The 19997-nt window shown below is 43.1% G+C and overlaps 3 protein-coding genes across 6 annotated transcripts in view; all 3 read left to right on the top strand.

Moving 5' to 3' along the window:
- The window catches only part of LOC121841796, a 314557-nt gene that overhangs the window by 198074 nt on the left and 96486 nt on the right, over positions 1 to 19997 (top strand). The window lies entirely within an intron of this gene.
- The window catches only part of LOC112231880 (zinc finger protein 624-like), a 22125-nt gene extending 2128 nt beyond the window's left edge, over positions 1 to 19997 (top strand). Inside the window, exons 4-8 of one of the 4 annotated variants that reach the window (XM_042311875.1) lie at positions 2074 to 2235; positions 15964 to 16075; positions 16216 to 16335; positions 16746 to 16867; positions 18399 to 19997. In XM_042311875.1, coding sequence (XP_042167809.1) covers positions 2074 to 2235; positions 15964 to 16075; positions 16216 to 16335; positions 16746 to 16867; positions 18399 to 19193 — 1311 coding nt within the window. In that variant the 3' untranslated portion in view covers positions 19194 to 19997. Of the gene's footprint in view, positions 1 to 2073; positions 2236 to 15963; positions 16076 to 16215; positions 16336 to 16745; positions 18149 to 18398 lie in introns of those variants that run through there. The other 3 variants (XM_042311877.1, XM_042311874.1, XM_042311876.1) reach the window with 3 other exon arrangements.
- Positions 10 to 1509, top strand: LOC112231863 (zinc finger protein 23-like). Its single transcript, XM_024398668.2, has one exon. It carries the CDS (start codon positions 111 to 113, stop codon positions 1098 to 1100), a length of 990 nt encoding a protein of 329 aa, XP_024254436.1. The 5' UTR covers positions 10 to 110; the 3' UTR covers positions 1101 to 1509.

The following is a 19997-nucleotide window of genomic DNA, read 5'->3' as shown; positions in this document are numbered from 1 at the left end:
TCAGTGGAACGCTGAACGTCATCCTCAAGTCAGAGACAGACACAGAGACTTTAACTGTAACACAAAGGCTCTTACACACAGGATCTGACCACAGATCAGACCCAGAGAGAATGGGCAGTCGTCCTGCTCCCGGCTCAGAATACTTACCAGTATTTCACCAGAGCCAGGGGACGGTTAATTCCCGTGGAGATGGTGACACGTTCGACACTGGCAGTGATGATCCATCTTGTTCTTACGCTACAGAGATGAACCCTGGCAACATGCTCTTGGGTTTAGAGAGACAGACTGATCTGTCTAGAGGGGAATGGAACCGATACAGTAGTAGTGTATACTCTGAAGAGTGCCTAGATAAGAAAGGGGAGGTTATAGTGGTAGATGATGTGACTGTGAAAGTGGAGGGCGATGCTCCTCCCACATGGAATGCAGATAGTCACCTAGGAGACGGACACTCACAGGACAGAGATTTCTTTGATTACAGGGGAAGCTTAGATGCAAATCTAAATGTCACGACCCACTCCCCTTTACACGCGTTCAGGGATCACGATGCCGTATTCACGTCGAAGGCACTTTCCGATTCACATGGCAGCGTTCTTTTCAATCAAGTACTGAACTCAAACGACAGGGCTATAGCCCAGGCTCAGGGAGGGGGAGCCACATCGGGCAATAGTAAAGAGAAACGGTTCCTCTGCATGTTCTGTAACAAAGGCTTCAGCTGCCCCCAGAAGGTGGAGATCCACCAGAGGGTCCACACAGGAGAGAAACCCTTCAGCTGTACCCAGTGTCATATGTGCTTTGCTGAGGCTGGCAACCTGAAGAGGCACCAGAGGGTCCACACAGGGGTGAAACCCTTCAGCTGTACCCAGTGTCAAATGCGCTTTGCTCAGGCTGGTGACCTGAAGAGGCACCAGAGGGTCCACACAGGGGAAAAACCCTTCAGTTGCCTCCACTGTGAGAAGAAGTTTTCCCGCCAGCACCAGCTGAAGATGCACCTGAAGGTTCACACGGAAGAGAGGCCATTTGCCTGTACGCACTGCAGGAAGAGGTTCTCAGAGAGGAGCTACCTTAGGATACACCAGCAGAGAAACCATTCCTCTCTATAGCATAGAAAGTAACCATTCCACTCGATAGCTTCTGATGTTTAGCTCAATCCCTGCATTAAAGGCAAAGATTAATTTTCGTTGTTGTCAGCAAAAAGATAACGATAGTAATAGATTTCAGTGTTGAATATTTCTGGGTAGAATATTGCATCCAGACATTGTGTGTTATATATGGTATATTTAATCCGGGAAAGTCAGTTACATATTCTGTTTGTTCTGTGGTGCCTATATAATGTTCACAAATGCCTAGTTCCTTACTTTCATTCAACTACTTCAACCTTTTCCTAAGACACTTGTACTGAGAAAATGTATGCAGTTTATCTAGGTCATGCAGATTTTTTTGTTGAGTGTGTGTGTGTGGTTTTCATATGGTGTATTTAAAACTTGTTTATGTTTAATAAACACAAAATGGTAATTTTCATTCTAAGACTTTCATTGAGTATACATCACATCTTATCTCACCCTATTCTGCATACACATGACAGCGCTTCATAGCCAAATTAGTCACTAGTTAACAAAGTCATGATTATGGCTAAACCCTGCCTATTTCTAAAATGTATCTTCTTAAAATTAGAATATAAACTTAACTACACTGCTATACCTTATGCCTAATCTTAAATTAAAACCAAAAAGCACATTTTTGTTTTCATTAATGTTTATGTTATAGCCAATTTTTATTGTGTGGCTGTGTTAATCAGCGACAACCAATACCTAACAAACACCTACTGTACACGTCAAAAGATTTTAGTCAGGTTTGTCTGATGTTGACTTTTGACTTATCATAGCTTATCATATGTACCCTCAACATATTTATGTCCACCATGACGGGTTTAAAAACAATGAAGTCATTCTGTAACTACAGTATAGGACTCAAACGTAGTGGGGATGGGTAAGCACTCCATGTTGAAATTGTGTTTATCTGTGTACGTACCTGAGGGAGTATGTTTGTGTAATCTGTATCACCTGTCTCTTCCAGGAGGAGGGTCCAGAGGTACTGCTGGTGAAGGAGGAGGGGTGTGAGGAGGGTCTGGGGAACCCTGAGGGGACTATGGTCATGGAGGACAACGAGACTTCACCTCCTCCTGAACCCACAGAGGAAACAGCTGAGCAGCACAGGTCTACACACAGTCTCACTGAGGTGAGTGCACTGTGAGCTACTGTCTGAATGGTGTTTGGTCAGAGCCCGTATCCACAAAGCATTTTAGAGTAGGAGTGCTGATCTCAGATCAGTTTTGCCTTTTTAGATCATAATGAATATATAGACAGGTCGGGACCTGGACCCAGATTCACAAAACACATCTTTCGCAAAAACTTACAAACTATCTTAAGAATTTTTGGGGGACCCTTCTTGTTCTTAATTCATAAGATAGTTAGTGCAATTCCTCAACAATGTCTTAATATTTAATGATCTTCTTCCGAATCTTCTTAAGATATTTGTTGCTAGGCAACCGTTTTATCTAGATATTTAGCTAGCAATGGCAATCATGTTAGCATATTTTGTACTGAGATGACTGTTCTTGGGTTTAATATAATCAATGCTGAACTTTCAGATGAAGTTTGAGAGTGAATTAAACATGTTCAATTGCTTTCATGAGCTTTTTCTCTCAATGCCCTGAGTTTAAGACAAGAGTTTAGCTATCTTGGAATTAAGAACATTTCCAAGAACTTTATTTTCAATAATCTAATTTCTTAACTTTTTGCTTAAGGAGAAACATTAGAAATAGAACATTTCCAATAACCTTTTTGAGGAATAGCAACTTTCCTTAACTTTCTTCTTATGTCTATAGTTAAGGAAAAAATGGCAGTTAAGAACACGTTTCTTCTTAGGAAGGTTTTGTGAATCTGGGCCCTGATCCTCGATCAGCACTTCTACTCTTGAGAAAAACGTCTTATTTAAAACAAAATAATTATTTCTTTACAACACATCACACTCAACCAACATCAAAACACACCGCATTTCAACACATTACATCGTTCTCTCTCATCCTGGCCTAAATACGTTTTGACTGTGGGGTTTATTGTTGATGTACTCTTCTCATACTTTGTTTACTTGATATCTAAATCAAATCAAATCAAATCAAATTTTATTTGTCACATACACATGGTTAGCAGATGTTAATGCGAGTGTAGCGAAATGCTTGTGCTTCTAGTTCCGACAATGCAGTAATAACGAGCAAGTAATCTAACTAACAATTCCAAAAAAAACTACTGTCATACACAGTGTAAGGGGATAAAGAATATGTACATAAGGATATATGAATGAGTGATGGTACAGAGCAGCATAGGCAAGATACAGTAGATGATATCGAGTACAGTATATACATATGAGATAAGTATGTAAACCAAGTGGCATAGTTAAAGTGGCTAGTGATACATGTATTACATAAGGATGCAGTCGATGATATAGAGTACAGTATCAACGTATGCATATGAGATGAACAATGTAGGGTAAGTAACATTATATAAGGTAGCATTGTTTAAAGTGGCTAGTGATATATTTACATCATTTCCCATCGATTCCCATGATTAAAGTGGCTGGAGTAGAGTCAGTGTCATTGACAGTGTGTTGGCAGTAGCCACTCAATGTTAGTGGTGGCTGTTTAACAGTCTGATGGCCTTGAGATAGAAGCTGTTTTTCAGTCTCTCGGTCCCAGCTTTGATGCACCTGTACTGACCTCGCCTTCTGGATGGCAGCGGGGTGAACAGGCAGTGGCTCGGGTGGTTGATGTCCTTGATGATCTTTATGGCCTTCCTGTAGCATCGGGTGGTGTAGGTGTCCTGGAGGGCAGGTAGTTTGCCCCCGGTGATGCGTTGTGCAGACCTCACTACCCTCTGGAGAGCCTTACGGTTGAGGGCGGTGCAGTTGCCATACCAGGCGGTGATACAGCCCGCCAGGATGCTCTCGATTGTGCATCTGTAGAAGTTTGTGAGTGCTTTTGGTGACAAGCCGAATTTCTTCAACCTCCTGAGGTTGAAGAGGCGCTGCTGCGCCTTCCTCACGATGCTGTCTGTGTGAGTGGACCAATTCAGTTTGTCTGTGATGTGTATGCCGAGGAACTTGAAACTTGCTACCCTCTCCACTACTGTTCCATCGATGTGGATGGGGGTGTTCCCTCTGCTGTTTCCTGAAGTCCACAATCATCTCCTTAGTTTTGTTGACGTTGAGTGTGAGGTTATTTTCCTGACACCACACTCCGAGGGCCCTCACCTCCTCCCTGTAGGCCGTCTCGTCGTTGTTGGTAATCAAGCCTACCACTGTTGTGTCGTCCGCAAACTTGATGATTGAGTTGGAGGCGTGCATGGCCACGCAGTCGTGGGTGAACAGGGAGTACAGGAGAGGGCTCAGAACGCACCCTTGTGGGGCCCCAGTGTTGAGGATCAGCGGGGAGGAGATGTTGTTGCCTACCCTCACCACCTGGGGGCGGCCCGTCAGGAAGTCCAGTACCCAGTTGCACAGGGCGGGGTCGAGACCCAGGGTCTCGAGCTTGATGACGAGCTTGGAGGGTACTATGGTGTTGAATGCCGAGCTGTAGTCGATGAACAGCATTCTCACATAGGTATTCCTCTTGTCCAGATGGGTTAGGGCAGTGTGCAGTGTGGTTGAGATTGCATCGTCTGTGGACCTATTTGGGCGGTAAGCAAATTGGAGTGGGTCAAGGGTGTCAGGTAGGGTGGAGGTGATATGGTCCTTGACTAGTCTCTCAAAGCACTTCATGATGACGGATGTGAGTGCTACGGGCGGTAGTCGTTTAGCTCAGTTACCTTAGCTTTCTTGGGAACAGGAACAATGGTGGCCCTCTTGAAGCATGTGGGAACAGCAGACTGGTATAGGGATTGATTGAATATGTCCGTAAACACACCGGCCAGCTGGTCTGCGCATGCTCTGAGGGCGCGGCTGGGGATGCCGTCTGGGCCTGCAGCCTTGCGAGGGTTAACACGTTTAAATGTCTTACTCACTTCGGCTGCAGTGAAGGAGAGACCGCATGTTTCCGTTGCAGGCCGTGTCAGTGGCACTGTATTGTCCTCAAAGCGGGCAAAAAGTTATTTAGTCTGCCTGGGAGCAAGACATCCTGGTCCGTGACTGGGCTGGGTTTCTTCCTGTAGTCCGTGATTGACTGTAGACCCTGCCACATACCTCTTGTGTCTGAGCCGTTGAATTGAGATTCTACTTTGTCTCTGTACTGGCGCTTAGCTTGTTTGATAGCCTTGCGGAGGGAATAGCTGCACTGTTTGTATTCAGCCATGTTACCAGACACCTTGCCCTGATTAAAAGCAGTGGTTCGTGCCTTCAGTTTCACACGAATGCTGCCATCAATCCACGGTTTCTGGTTAGGGAATGTTTTAATCGTTGCTATGGGAACGACATCTTCAACGCACGTTCTAATGAACTCGCACACCGTATCAGCGTATTCGTCAATGTTGTTGTCTGACGCAATACGAAACATCTCCCAGTCCACGTGATGGAAGCAGTCTTGGAGTGTGGAGTCAGCTTGGTCGGACCAGCGTTGGACAGACCTCAGCGTGGGAGCTTCTTGTTTTAGTTTCTGTCTGTAGGCAGGGATCAACAAAATGGAGTCGTGGTCAGCTTTTCCGAAAGGGGGCGGGGCAGGGCCTTATATGCGTCGCGGAAGTTAGAGTAACAATGATCCAGGGTCTTTCCACCCCTGGTTGCGCAATCGATATGCTGATAAAATTTAGGGAGTCTTGTTTTCAGATTAGCCTTGTTAAAATCCCCAGCTACAATGAATGCAGCCTCCGGATAAATCTAGCAAACTCATTCAAAACTGTCATTGTCCCGCTGTCTTACCTGTGTTGACACTCGCGCACAGCCTATCCTTGCACCCACTGTCACAGCGGATTAATGAAATGCATAGTTCGGAGAAAATAGTTACAAAAATAAATGTTTTTCAAACAACTAACGTTAAAATAAGAGTACAAAGTGTGAACCACCTAACTTTGGAGTAGTTACAATGTCTATTTCCCTGCCTTTGAGAGGAGCGGGCTAGTAGATACCCATAGACTTAGCAATTGCACTAAGCTAACTACAGTATATGCTACCTTCAACTTCCTTCAAACTGCATGCAGAGACATAAAAATGGTATCCATGAGTTTGTCTGACTGGGTAATTATGAAATCACCAAAGATACAAAAGTATCCATTTAACCAATTTACCAACTGGTGATTTCACCAGGCAGGCCAAAACTCCATCCCACCAAAACAGGCTGAAATTTCAGGCAGACTTTTTAAACAGCTCTTACACGAAACGGCATTATCATAATTTTCACAATTTTACAGTATTTTTCAAACCTAATAGTGTGGAAATGGATATAAAATACATATTTGACTGCACTGGGCCTTTGAGACTAGATTTATCAAGACCTGGGCCCGTATCCACAAAGTCTCAGAGTAAGAGTGCTGATCTTTCCAAATAACCTTACTCATTATGATCTAAAAGGCTAAACTGATCCTAGATCACTCTGAGAGGTTACTTCATCCTATGGTACTACAGCCATGACATTTGTTTACTGTTGCTAGAAACTAATTTAATGGGACAAGTCTTGGAACAAATGAAGAAAGATTTTGATGGAGAAATATATTTAACATCTTACTCACTGTTAGCAGTTGATGTTATTCTTCAATAACACAAACTCCAAAGCAAATCAGTGGGAGAAAAATAGATTTATTTGAAAAGGACAAATCATAGATGTTATGCTGGGAGGTAGATGTTCATTCCCCCAGTCCTCAGATTTTCTCCACAGAACAAAGAAACAGGATGCCACTTATAACACCCCACCCTAGCCTGGGGTTGACCAATCAGAGGACCTTGCAGTACAACTGGGCCAATGGCCAAATAACAAGTATCCTGTTCCAGACTCAATGTACAGACCAATGAAAACATGGCACACGTAGCTCTGAGTTCAGGACTGACATTCCAAAGATTCTAAACAGCTGTTTAACTGAAAACCAACTATTTCCATTGACAATTCCCTATTGACCATTAGTACTCTCTTTAGTTTTTTAGTACTCTCGTGTTCTCATCCTCTGCATTGTGTATTTATCTTCAAAATAGTATTATAATCACCCAAAGCAAGGGGAATGGCAGTGCTGTTCAATAATACTATTAAGCACAAGTTAAAGTCTCAGTATGTTGAGCTCAACTGTCAATTTATTTTCAAACATGTTATATTGGGCAATGCAGAAGTGATTATTGTGAATATTTATGGGCTGCTGAGTGGAACAGCAGTCTAAGGCATTGCATCTCAGTGTTAGAGGCATCACTACAGACCCTGGTTCGATCCTGGGCAGTATCACAACCGGCCGTGATTGGGAGTCCCATAGGGCGGCACACAATTGGCCCAGCATCGTCCGGGTTTGGGCTTGTCTGGGGTAGGCCGTCATTGTAAATAAGAATTTGATCTTAACTGACTTGCCTAGTTAAATAAAGATTAAATAATGAGGATATGCCTTTGCTTTTTTTCTGATATTCAGTGTCAACTATACAATTTCCCAGAAATACAAAATCTAGAATATTACTATTAGATATGCTCATTAACAATGGGCTTGTAGACATCTGGCGAATACTACATCCAGTCCACAAGGTCTACTCCAGACTAGACTCGTTTTTTTGGTCCAATTTACAATCAGTGACAATGGATAACATTTTTATCTGATCACAGTCAGGTAAAGTTGGTTGTTGAAATAGAGGTAAACCTAGGGCTGTTGCGGTGACCGTATTACCGCCAAACCGGCGGTCACGAGTCATGAAGGCAGTCAAATTCCACGTGACCATTTAGTCGCGGTAATTAGGCTTCTCCAAGCTCTGATGCTGCTGATGGTCATTAGTAGCCAACCAAACGTGCTAACTGCCTGGTACTCAGCACTCTATTGTCCCTCTAATCACACTGAAATCAATACAAATGTATTCGAAAATCTAATCAAACACTTCTTGAGCTCCCATGAGCTCATGTTGTGCAACATTTCAAAAGGCCATGCAATTGCGTGAGAAAACAGAGTGATGGCCTCTATTAAAAATAGGAGGATCGGCTTTCAATAGGCTAGGCATGAAAATAAACCACGGGGAAGTGTCCTCCATTCTGTATTTAAGTGCATAGATGACATGTATTTTCTCCTGCTGACCCTGTTTCGATACAGGTGCATGATAACGGTCCATTCTAAATCAAAACAAATTTCACACATATACAGAATAATATGTAAAGGCAAGATTAAATCAAGAATAGTCTGATGTGTGGCAATATTAGCCTATCACTTATGAATGATGCCCAGCATAAGAAACAATGCATTTTTTTGCAACTTTTTCGAATCGTAGTCACACACCTCATGTAGCCTAGCCCATAGGCCTATATGTTTCAATAAGGTTTGTACCACAACTAAAGTGGTCAAATAAGTTCAGAAATGCTTTCTCTAACGTGAACTTTCATGTGCCTTAATAACAAACTTGTATGCTGTCTGTAAATACAAATAAAATGGTTAAATTACAAACATAGTTGGTTTAGCCAGAGAAAAAGACAGCAAATCATGGCTAGCAGGAAGGTTGCTAAAATAATGAGTGGGCTGGACATGCAGAGAGATTAGTTTAGATTATTCTGCCATATAGCACACACTGTCTATTTGAGCTGGTCAGTATGTCTAGGTAATCCTGTCTAACACTGCTAACACTTTTTTTTTTATGGATCCCGTAGTAAAAATGCATAAACCTAATGTCAAGTTAATAAAGTGTACTGTTAACTAGCTAACATTAGCTGGCTGGCTCGCTAGCTAACGTTATGTCTATGCTCTCTACTTTCTGGAGACCGAGTTTTGAAATCAGTGGAATTTGAGTATGATATCTAAGGAGAGGGAGTAAACACCTGTCTCCGGATTACATCTTCAAACTAAGGGCAACCGTGGCATCCGACAGGAGTCGCGTCCAACCATGATGTATACTGGTAAGATAGTCTAGCTAGCTACATTTTCAGATATTACAGGTTTCTAGACACATTTGCTTGACTAGTTATAGCCTAATGTTCACTAGCTAGCATTGAACCTGGTTGGTTAGCTACCTGCAGATTCATGCAGGGTAGTAATGTTATGAGTTGGGATTATGGGTCATTGTTTACCTACTACACGTCTTCACAAAAGACTCATCTTAGTGTGCCAGAGTGCAGAATTACGGATTAATTTACGAACGCTCAACACCCGTTGAAAAAAGCTGGTGTCAGTAAACGTGGGAAAAAAAGCTAAATTATATTGTTGCCAGCTGCACAGTTACAGTCACCATCGCTCTGGATAATATGAAAACAGCCTAAACAGCTCTGCTAGGTCCAATAAAATGGTCAGAGTGGGGTGTTCTCTCATTATCTGTCTGGATGTAGCTAGCCAATGTTAGCCAGTTAGCTTGGGTGCTTGACTGCCGTTGTGAGGTCAGAACGGCCAGAGTGTCCAGTGTGAGCTCTGAACTCTAAACGCTATGAATTTACGAATGGACAATCTGATAGCACAGTTGCAGTCACCAACGCTCTGAATAACATAGCAGCCTAACAAGCAAATTTGTTCTTAACTGACTTGCCTAGTTAAATAAAGGTTAAATAAAAATGTAAAAACAATCTTGTAATTATGCTACCACTTTCCCCCATTTTGACAATTCTCTCAACTTAATCGCAAAATTACAAAACATTACACAGATGAGGAAACCAAATGAGGCCTCAAACAACTTAACTTCCTTGCACTAGTATATCATTGTAAATGATCATCTGTTGGTTCACTGAGTTTTTGCCTTAATAGAAAATATCCTTCATTGGGAATGATATAAACATTAAATATTGTTTCAAAAATTCTTAGCCATCTAAATCAGAGTACATTTTCCATCAGTACAAAACAATTCATCATGTTGATACTGTGCATTGGTCAGCATGGTAGAAATAACAATTTCCATCCCAATAGAACCATCTGTAGAAACTTAAATTAGCATATCTTGCTGGACAAATCCAGGTAGTGGCTCCCTGTTTGTCACATTTCTTTCTTTAGTGCCTAATGAACATGACTTCGGGACAAGCATCGTGATCCCAATATGTATAAGGCGTCGCCTATGGACTCTATGTTCCATTAGCATAAACCTGCTATAGTTCCCGAGTATTATCATCAAAAATTGCAATTTGGCAATGGATATAAATCAAATAGATTAGGATCACTTTCACTCTCAGGATCAGAGTTCACCTCTCCATTCACCAAGGCATGCTGAGAATAGTCTCAAAATAGTACACAACTTCTTTACCCATGTCATCATTAGCATAACAACAATCAATCCCTAATACATTAATTCCCCAAATTAACATATTACAACTTACTCAAATCAATCAGTCAGTTAAAAAAATCATTCAGCTTCCAAATCATAATTAAAACCCAATTAATTATCCAACAAAAATGTTGAATGATATTGCTCAGTGATTCACATTGGTACTGTCACTCAAAATTAAAATCCTCAATTTAACATACTTCAACACTGGCAGAATGTACATTTATATTAACATACAATATATTAAACTTATAATTAACTCTCTCATCAGGGTTATAATTACAGATCAGTATCTCAATGCATTCTTAGCCTAAATTACTATACATTTTGCAGTGTGTAAACCTCCTCGGTCAACCTGATACCCCATATAACCATTTCAGACAAGTCTGAATCAATTATGGGCACAGTTGACCAACCCCCTCCCTTTTCCGGCACTCAATCTTCTGGTATTTCTTCATTTTTCTTCTTCAGATAGCTTCACAGTTCAAGGTGGATGGCCTATGATAATGTCCAAATTTCAATGTCTCACCTGAGTCCCACCACAACTCCTATTATGTATTGTCCATTTGCCAACCAGTATACCGGCAATAGGAGAAACATTTTGGAACGAATCTCTTCATGCTTACTCCACGTGGACTTCTTTTGCACTCCTGAGAGAAAAGGCATGGGAAAAAAGGCAGTCGATAGCTTTAACTGGATGCTGTACACCGGTTGCTGGCTCAGACTCAGGTCTCTCGATAGAAGTGTGCAGGACATGGCCATAGTGAACACCATTTCTTCAGCCGGTTTGAGGGGGTTTTGAGGTCCACACCATTTGGTCAAATTATCCCTTTCATGCATCTGGATACCATCTCCACCATAACATCGAGAAAGGGCAGATCAGAATAACAATTCAGTTCAGTGCATCTCTGATTCAGGAAATCCAGACAAGCATTGACTATATGACAAATTGTTACTTCGGACCAGTATTCTTAATACAAATTTCTAAAACAAATGTCAAAGATAATAACATCACATTCTGTTGAAACAATCTTTCAAATTGGTTTAAATCGAATCCAACTTTATTTGTCACATGCACCGAATACAACAGGTGTAGACCTTGAAGTGAAATGCTTACTTACAAGCCCTTAACCAACGATGGAGTTTTAAGAAAATAATAAGAGATAAGAAAAACAAATAATTAAAGAGCAGCAGTAAATAACAATAGCGGGGCTATATACAAGGGGTACCAGTACAGAGTTAATGTGTCATTGTGCGGGGGGCACCGGTGTCGAGGTAATTGAGGTAATTATGTACATGTAGGTAGAGTTATAAAAGTGACCATGCATAGATAATAACAGAGAGTAGCATCAGCGTAGAACAGGGTGGGGGCAATGCAAATAGTCTGGGTAGCCATTTGATTAGCTGTTCAGGAGTCTTATGGCTTGGGGGTAGAAGCTGTTTAGAAGCCGCTTGGACCTAGACTTGGCGCTCCGGTACCGCTTGCCGTGCGGTAGCAGAGAGAATAGCCTATGACTAGGGTGGCTGGAGTCTTTGACAATTTTTAGGGCCTTCCTCTGACACCGCCTGATATAGAGGTCCTGGATGGCAGGAAGCTTGGCCCCGGTGATGTACTGGGCCGTACGCACCCTCTGTAGTGCCTTGCGGTTGGAGGCCGAGCAGTTGCCATACCAAGCAGTGATGCAACCCGTTAGGATGCTCTCAATAGTGCAGCTGTTAAACCTTTTGAGGATCTGAGGACCCATGTCAAATCTTTTCAGTCTCCTGAGGGGGAATAGATTTTGTTGTGCCCTCTTCATGACTGTCTTGGTGTGCTTGGACCATATTAGTTTGTTGTTGATGTGGATGCCAAGGAACTTGAAGCTCTCAACCTGCTCCACTACAGCCCCGTCGATGAGAATGGGGGCATGCTCGGTCCTCCTTTTTCTGTAGTCCACAATCATCTCTTTTCTCTTGATCACGTTGAGGGAGAGGTTGTTGTCCTTGCACCACAAAGTCAGGTCTCTGACCTTCTCCATATAGGGAGAAGGTCAGAAAGCCCAGACCTCAGTCAAATTGAGAATCTGTGGTATGACTTAAAGATTGCTGTACACCGGCGGAACCCATCCAATTTGAAGGAGCTGGAGCAGCTTTGCTTTCAAGAATGGGCAAAAATCATATCATTATTCATATCGGGCGGTAGGGTAGCCTAGTGGTTAGAGAGTTGGACTAGTAACTGAAAGGTTGCAAGTTCAAATCCCCAAGCTGACAAGGTACAAATCTGTCGTTCTGCCCCTGAACAGGCAGTTCAACCCACTGTTCCTAGGCCGTCATTGAAAATAAGAATTTGTTCTTAACTGACTTGCCTAGTAAATAAAGGTTATAAAAAATATCAATTACCTATTTATTTGTTTCAGCCCTCCCATATATGCAACAGTATAGTTTATTTATTTTTGGTGATGAATTCATATGATATGCAAAGAAAATAAAGTATATAGATTTAGGTTTCAAGCTTATTTCCTGCAATTCTACACATTTTGTCATGGGGTGCAAAGAAAATGTTTCAGTTTTAAAGCAAATTTTGTAGCAATTCTACACAATTCTCTCCACCAACAAGAGTGGTGTGAACAGTGTTTGTGCCTATAGAAATAGACGTGACTCGTACGGGGGATGTTCCCCAATGCTGGAATGCGGGCCCCTGAGTGAAAATGTTTCAGAACACCTGGTCTACTAGCTCTGCTGATTCAACCTCCCTCTGTGCTCACTAAGCGTCCAGCTGCGCATGTTCTTCCCCAGTAAATTATGGCTCAAATAAACAAGTCTCTGAATAAAAATTGTCTTCTTCTACCTCCAAGTCCGACATGATTGATCAAATTTTATGATGATTTGCCAATTAGCAAGCTAGCTACTTTAGCTACTAGAGTACGCAACAGCTGGCTGCCCCCCCAGGAGTTTTGTTTACAAAACCACATCAAGTCTCAAAGGAAGAGAGAGCAGGCAGAACCCAAAGTAGTCCGTAAATCAGGAAGTTGATAGAATCTAATTTCATACAATTATCAGTAATTTTAACAAATGTATAAATATTGATTACTATGTAAGACAAATTACCAACCACCCAGCTATGGAGAAGTTAGGTCTATTTCCCTGCTTTTGAGAGGAGCTGGCTAGCTGATACCCATAGATTACCAGCAATTGCTCTAAACTAACAATATGCTACCTTCAAATTGCACGCAGAGACACATAAATGGTATCCATGAGTTCGTCTGACTCAGGTATTTTGGAATTTCTTAACCAGAGTATCCTTTTAATAGACCAATAATGGCTAGTTTTCAGTTTTCCCCTCCCCACTCAGACCACTCCCATACAGTCCTAGCTAAATTATTGCTTGAGAAATTGCTCTTCGCTAAGAAGCTATTTATTTGAAATCAGTCACAGTAAGGTACTTAATTGTTACCCAGAAATACACTGCTCAAAAAACTAAAGGGAACACTTAAACAACACAATGTAACCCCAAGTCAATCACACTTCTGTGAAATCAAACTGTCCACTTAGGAAGCAACACTGATTGACAATAAATTCCACATGCTGTTGTGCAAATGGGATAAACAACAGGTGGAAATTATAGGCAATTAGCAAGACACCCCCAATAAAGGAGTGGTTCTGCAGGTGATAACCACAGACCACTTCTCAGTTCCTATGCTTCCTGGCTGATGTTTTGGTCACTTTTGAATGTTGGCGGTGCTTTCACTCTAGTGGTAGCATGAGACGGAGTCTACAACCCACACAAGTGGCTCAGGTAGTGCAGCTCATCCAGGATGGCGCATCAATGCGAGCTGTGGCAAGAAGGTTTGCTGTGTCTGTCAGCGTAGTGTCCAGAGCATGGAGGCGCTACCAGGAGACAAGCCAGTACATCAGGAGACGTGGAGGAGGCCGTAGGAGGGCAACAACCCAGCAGCAGGACCGCTACCTCCACCTTTGTGCAAGGAGGAGCAGGAGGAGCACTGCCAGAGCCCTGCAAAATGACCTCCAGCAGGCCACAAATGTGCATGTGTCTGCTCATACGGTCAGAAACAGACTCCATGAGAGTGGAATGAGGGCCCGACGTCCACAGGTGGGGGTTGTGCTTACATCCCAACACCGTGCAGGACGTTTGGCATTTGCCAGAGAACACCAAGATTGGCAAATTCGCCACTGGCGCCCTGTGCTCTTCAGAGATGAAAGCAGGTTCACACTGAGCACATGTGACAGACGTGACAGTCTGGAGACGCCGTGGAGAACGTTCTGCTGCCTGCAACATCCTCCAGCATGACCGGTTTGACAGTGGGTCAGTCATGGTGTGGGGTTGCATTTCTTTGGGGGGCAGCACAGCCCTCCATGTGCTCGCCAGAAGTATCCTGACTGCCATTAGGTACCGAGATGAGATCCTCAGACCCCTTGTGAGACCATATGCTGGTGCGGTTGGCCCTGGGTTCCTCCTAATGCAAGACAATGCTAGACCTCATGTGGCTGGAGTGTGTCAGCAGTTCCTGCAAGAGGAAGGCATTGATGCTATGGACTGGCCCGCATGTTCCCCAGACCTGAATCCAATTGAGCACATCTGGGACATCATGTCTCGCTCCATCCACCAACGCCACGTTGCACCACAGACTGTCCAAGAGTTGGCGGATGCTTTAGTCCAGGTCTGGGACGAGATCCCTCAGGAGACCATCCGCCACCTCATCAGGAGCATGCCCATGCGTTGTAGGGAGGTCATACAGGCACGTGGAGGCCACACACACTACTGAGACTCATTTTGACTTGTTTTAAGGACATCAAAGTTGGATCAGCCTGTAGTGTGGTTTTCCACTTTCATTTTGAATGTGACTCCAAATGCAGACCTCCATGGGTTGATAAATTTGATTTCCATTGATCATTTTTGTGTGATTTTGTTGTCAGCATATTCAAGTATGTAAAGCAAAAAGTATTTAATCAGAATATTTCATTAATTCAGAAATAGTGTTATTTTAGTGTTCCCTTTATTTTTTTGAGCAGTGTACTTATATTGAGATAAAAACGGCTGCATTGAACCTTTAAGTCTGGGACCATGACTTTGAATTCTCAAACCATTAAAAGGGTTTGTTTGGGATTTTGCTAATTAAGCTCTTTATCTACTTCCCTAGAGACCGATGAAGTCGTGGAACCCATTTTTACGTCTCTGTATGTAGGAAGTTAAAGGTAATTTTGCAAGCCAGTGCTAACTAGCTCAGCGTAAACACTGGAAGTATTTGGGTACAGCTGGCATGCTAGGTGTACCCAAAGACTTCCATTCTTTGCGCTAAGCTAGTTAACATTGGCTCGGCAAATTACCTCAAACTGCCTGCATACTGGACTCAGAGACAAAGTAATGGTATACACCAGTTCATCTGACTCTGGGAAAGTAGATAAGGGCTTCATTCCCAAAATCCCAAACTGTCCTTTTTAAAGATGGTCAAGTATGCAAATCGCCAAACATGTTTGCATAGCAATACCTCATTGCCGAATTAGAAGATGCTCCATAGCAGGGTGCTCATATCAGATTTCTTGATCCAACATCCTCTCACTCTGTATCTCTTACAGTCAGTAGACATGGAGGATGGGAAGCCTGATCTGCTGCTGGTCAAAGAGGAGATGATAGAAGATGGACCAGAGAGCATTGATCTGCTGAGTGAACTAAAGATGGGGGAGCAAGGTAAGGGAGACATACATATACAGAACATAATAGATATACTTCAATGGGAATAGTGATGTATCTACATAAAACTGAGTATATCAAACATTAGGAACACCTTCCTAATATTGAGTTGCACCTCCCCACCCTTTTACCCTCAGAACTGCCTCAATTCATCAGGGTATGGACTCGACAACGTGTCAATCGTTCCACAGGGATGCTGTCCCATGTTGACTCCAATGCATCCCACAGTTGTGTCAAGTTGGCTGGATGTCCTTTGGGTGGTGGACCATTGTTGATATACACGGGAAACTGTTGAGGGTGAAAAAAAAACAGCAACGGTGCAGTTTTTGACACAAACCGTTGAAAGGCACTTACATTTTCTGTCTTGCCCATTCACCCTCTGAATGGCACACACACACAATCCATGTCTCAAGGCTTAAAAACCCTTATTTAACCTGTCTCCTCCCCTTCATTTATAATGATTGAAGTGGATTTAACAAGTGACATCAATCAGGGATCATAGACTGACCAGTTAAAAACTGTCATGAAAAGAGGTGTTCTTAATGTTTTGTATACTCAGTGTATGTTTATAACAAACAATGTTTAAACTTGATGATTTAATTGACTCAAACTCCATATGTAGAGTTCTCTGCATGTTTGTAAAGTCTTTTGTAACCTTTTCCTGAAGGTGATTGGCTAGAGGATAACAGAGGAGACTGGGTGGCCATCTTGGATACCCAGACTGCTGCAGCCAAGGGCCCAGGGGACAACATCACTGAGCAGGCCAGGATCAGAGGCGAGATAGTGGAGGTCAGTGGATGGGACAGCGTCCTCAACTCTGGGCTGGGGAACAACACTGTTAACCACAACCAGAAACAGACAGTTGAACACAAAACAACATCCAAATTTAGTCTCCATGACAATAGACTGGATGTAACCAGGACGAGGCGTAGATTTGGTCTGCAGGGACAGGGAGGTGTCCATATGAGAACAGACACAGTCTCGGCTAGCGATGCTCCGTCCTGCTCCTATAGTTGTGATTCAGAGAGACTGATGGCGCCTCAGGTTAACCCCCTAACAGATGCTGCCTTCAGCCTGTCTTCTATAGGATCTATCAACTGGAACATGGACCCTGCAACAACACAGACACTCCCTGGCCTTCATTCTCCTCACACTCCTCTAATGTTAAACCAGACCTCAGACAATGCCGGTGCCTCAACATTAAATGGCTACACAAGACCATTGACAAATGACCGTAGTAGAGACAGAATCGGTAAAGGTGGCAGCGCCAAAGAGAAGCGCTTCCAGTGTTCGTTCTGTAGGAAAGCCTTCAGTTTCCCCAAACAGGTGGAGATCCACCAGAGGATGCACACGGGGGAGAAACCGTTCGGCTGCCACCTGTGCCGGGCCAGTTTTTCTCAATCGTCCAGCCTGAATAGGCACCAGAGAGTCCATACAGGGGAGAAACCCTACAGCTGCCCCCAGTGTGAGAAGAGATTCTCCCGCCAGCACCAGCTGAAGGTGCACCTGAAGGTCCACACGGGAGAGAGGCCATTTGCCTGTACACACTGCGGGAAGAGGTTCTTAGAGAGGAGCTACCTCAGGATACACCAGCAGAAAATGCACATGGCCCATGTATAGAGGATAGTGACATATAATGTAGTACAAGTTAGTTTGTTTGTAGTTCATTTGTATTGAGTATAGTGACATGTAATGTAGTTAATTATATTGTTTTTATATGTAGTGTGGAACTGGAGGAGGTGGACTGAGGAAATCATGAGTATGATGAGAGAGTAGATGATATGGTGATGGTTGGTGTGATGGTGTCTAAAAATGCTTCATTGATGAGTGACAACCTTGTCCTGTTGTTTGATCCTGTGTTTTATAATGAGTGCCTTCATTCATGTTTACTTGACATAAAGTAGTGAAGATGTGTGTAATGTAATGTTGAACCTTTTCCCAAAAATTCTAGTTACCATAGTGAGAAGTTATTCTACTTGTCACGTATCATTTTGTGTAATAAAAGTACTGTACTTCACGTTATGCGAGTGTGTGACCATCTTGTTGAAATTAAATACAACATTGACTCTGCGCTGACTGACTTGGTTCTTTTTTTATCATTTCAGGGACTGAGTTTCCCTTGTCACAGTCGAACCAACACATATGGACATTATTTATAATAAACTCCAATGGCTCCATATTTTTGGGTACTTGAATCACAGTGTTAGAGATGGGCTTGACTATGGCTAACATTTGATAATATCATGTCATGTTTCTGTTTGTACAGCAAAGAATGACTTCTATAAACCTGTATATTATCTTCTGTACAATGTGTTTACAGTCTGCAGTCCATGAGGACCTGCTGATAACTGGTGTTCCTGGCGGGAGAGACCGGACCCTTGAGGCGGCTGGTCACAAACCCTGGCCCCGGATCAGAACCCTGGATCAGGAGCCGTTGCTCTTCCTTCCCGAGTCTGAACCAGGACCCAACCACGGGGGACAGAGACTCCACCACCACACAAAACACAACCAGTGGACAGGTGGACTGAACAACCTCAGCCCTGGTGGTCATCAGAGAGACAGAGGCTCCAGTCAGGGATCCAGTCCGCAGCCCAGACCCTTCTCTTCACAGTCTCAGTGCAGGGATGGAGCAGGGCCTGGGGCTGATAGAGATAGACCCTCCTGTTCCTATGATATGAACAGAACAGGTCAGCCTGGGCTTCAGCCTTCACAGAGAGTGGTGGGAGATCCCCCTGGGCCTGGGTCTAGCCTTCCACAGCTGCTTAATTGTTACCCCACAAATACAGACAGGGTCAGTATGGGCAGTCACCACAACAGGTACCTAGCCTATAACACAGCACACAATCCCGAAAACACCCAAACAATGGCTCCATGTCATGGAGGGCTCTCTGGTGTCATTGGGTCAAAACGTGGGAGCCCAAGCATTGGGACTGACGCCGACAAGCCATACGCCTGCCCTACGTGTGGGAAGCGATTCGCTAAGGCGAAATATGTGAAGCAGCACCAGACCGTTCACACCAAGGACAGCTTCAAGTGCAAACTATGTTACAAGAGCTTCTCCTTCCTAAGTAGCCTTATCAGACATAGGAATGTCCACAATAGGGAGAAATCGTAGCTTGAGATGTACACGAGGGATGTCTGGGAACTCGATCAAAATAAAAAAACAAGTCCCTCAGTTGAGCATCTGGATATGATCACATTCTCACATGATACAGACATCTTGTTTGGTGTGCTGGCATAGCCAAAACACTGTCATGTTATTGAAGAGTAACACTATTTCCCCTCTGAATGCTTTTTCTTATGTTCTATTCATAAAACACTTTTACAACACCTTTATAACAAGTCAGGTGAGATGACCCTGAGGTCATGCTTTCATTGGGGAAGAGGTCCAAAAACAACCCCTTATTGTGTCCCTTTCCCCTATTGCCCTCCCATGGCACTGGGTAGTAGGTAGGAGTTCTCCTTAATCAGATATCTTTCATCCTCCCCTCTATCATATCTGTTATATGGCTGTAGCAAACATTGCCACTCAATAATTTTCTTACTCAGACACTGTTGGCTATATTATACTGATGTACGTCAACTGTTTCTGTTAAGCTTGTGAACTCTGGGGTTTTTCTTATCATCTATGGTATGGGATCTTTACAAACAGTCCTTGGCCTCAAGCTGTTTGCAGTAAATGGCCTGAAGGCTCCAGGTCTTGTGATGACGGGTGAAATAATAAACATGAACGAATGTAACCCTGTACTTGATATTACAACCTGGAGTGTATATCCTTTTAACCCTTTGTTAAATTGTCATTTGAAACAGGCTTGTGTAAATACCTGTTTTAAGAGAGAGAGTAAACCTAGGCTAGAACAAGTATAGTTTAATATTTACCTTACTGATGTGATGTTGATGGAATAAAGTAATTCCTTGA

This window comes from Oncorhynchus tshawytscha, linkage group LG34, assembly GCF_018296145.1.
Source record: "Oncorhynchus tshawytscha isolate Ot180627B linkage group LG34, Otsh_v2.0, whole genome shotgun sequence".
Taxonomy (NCBI): domain Eukaryota; kingdom Metazoa; phylum Chordata; class Actinopteri; order Salmoniformes; family Salmonidae; genus Oncorhynchus; species Oncorhynchus tshawytscha.
This window is presented reverse-complemented; position numbering and strand designations above follow the sequence as displayed.

Excerpts from the sequence above, each read along its gene's own strand:
- LOC112231863 (XM_024398668.2), top strand. The coding sequence starts at position 111 with ATGGGCAGTCGTCCTGCTCCCGGCTCAGAATACTTACCAGTATTTCAC.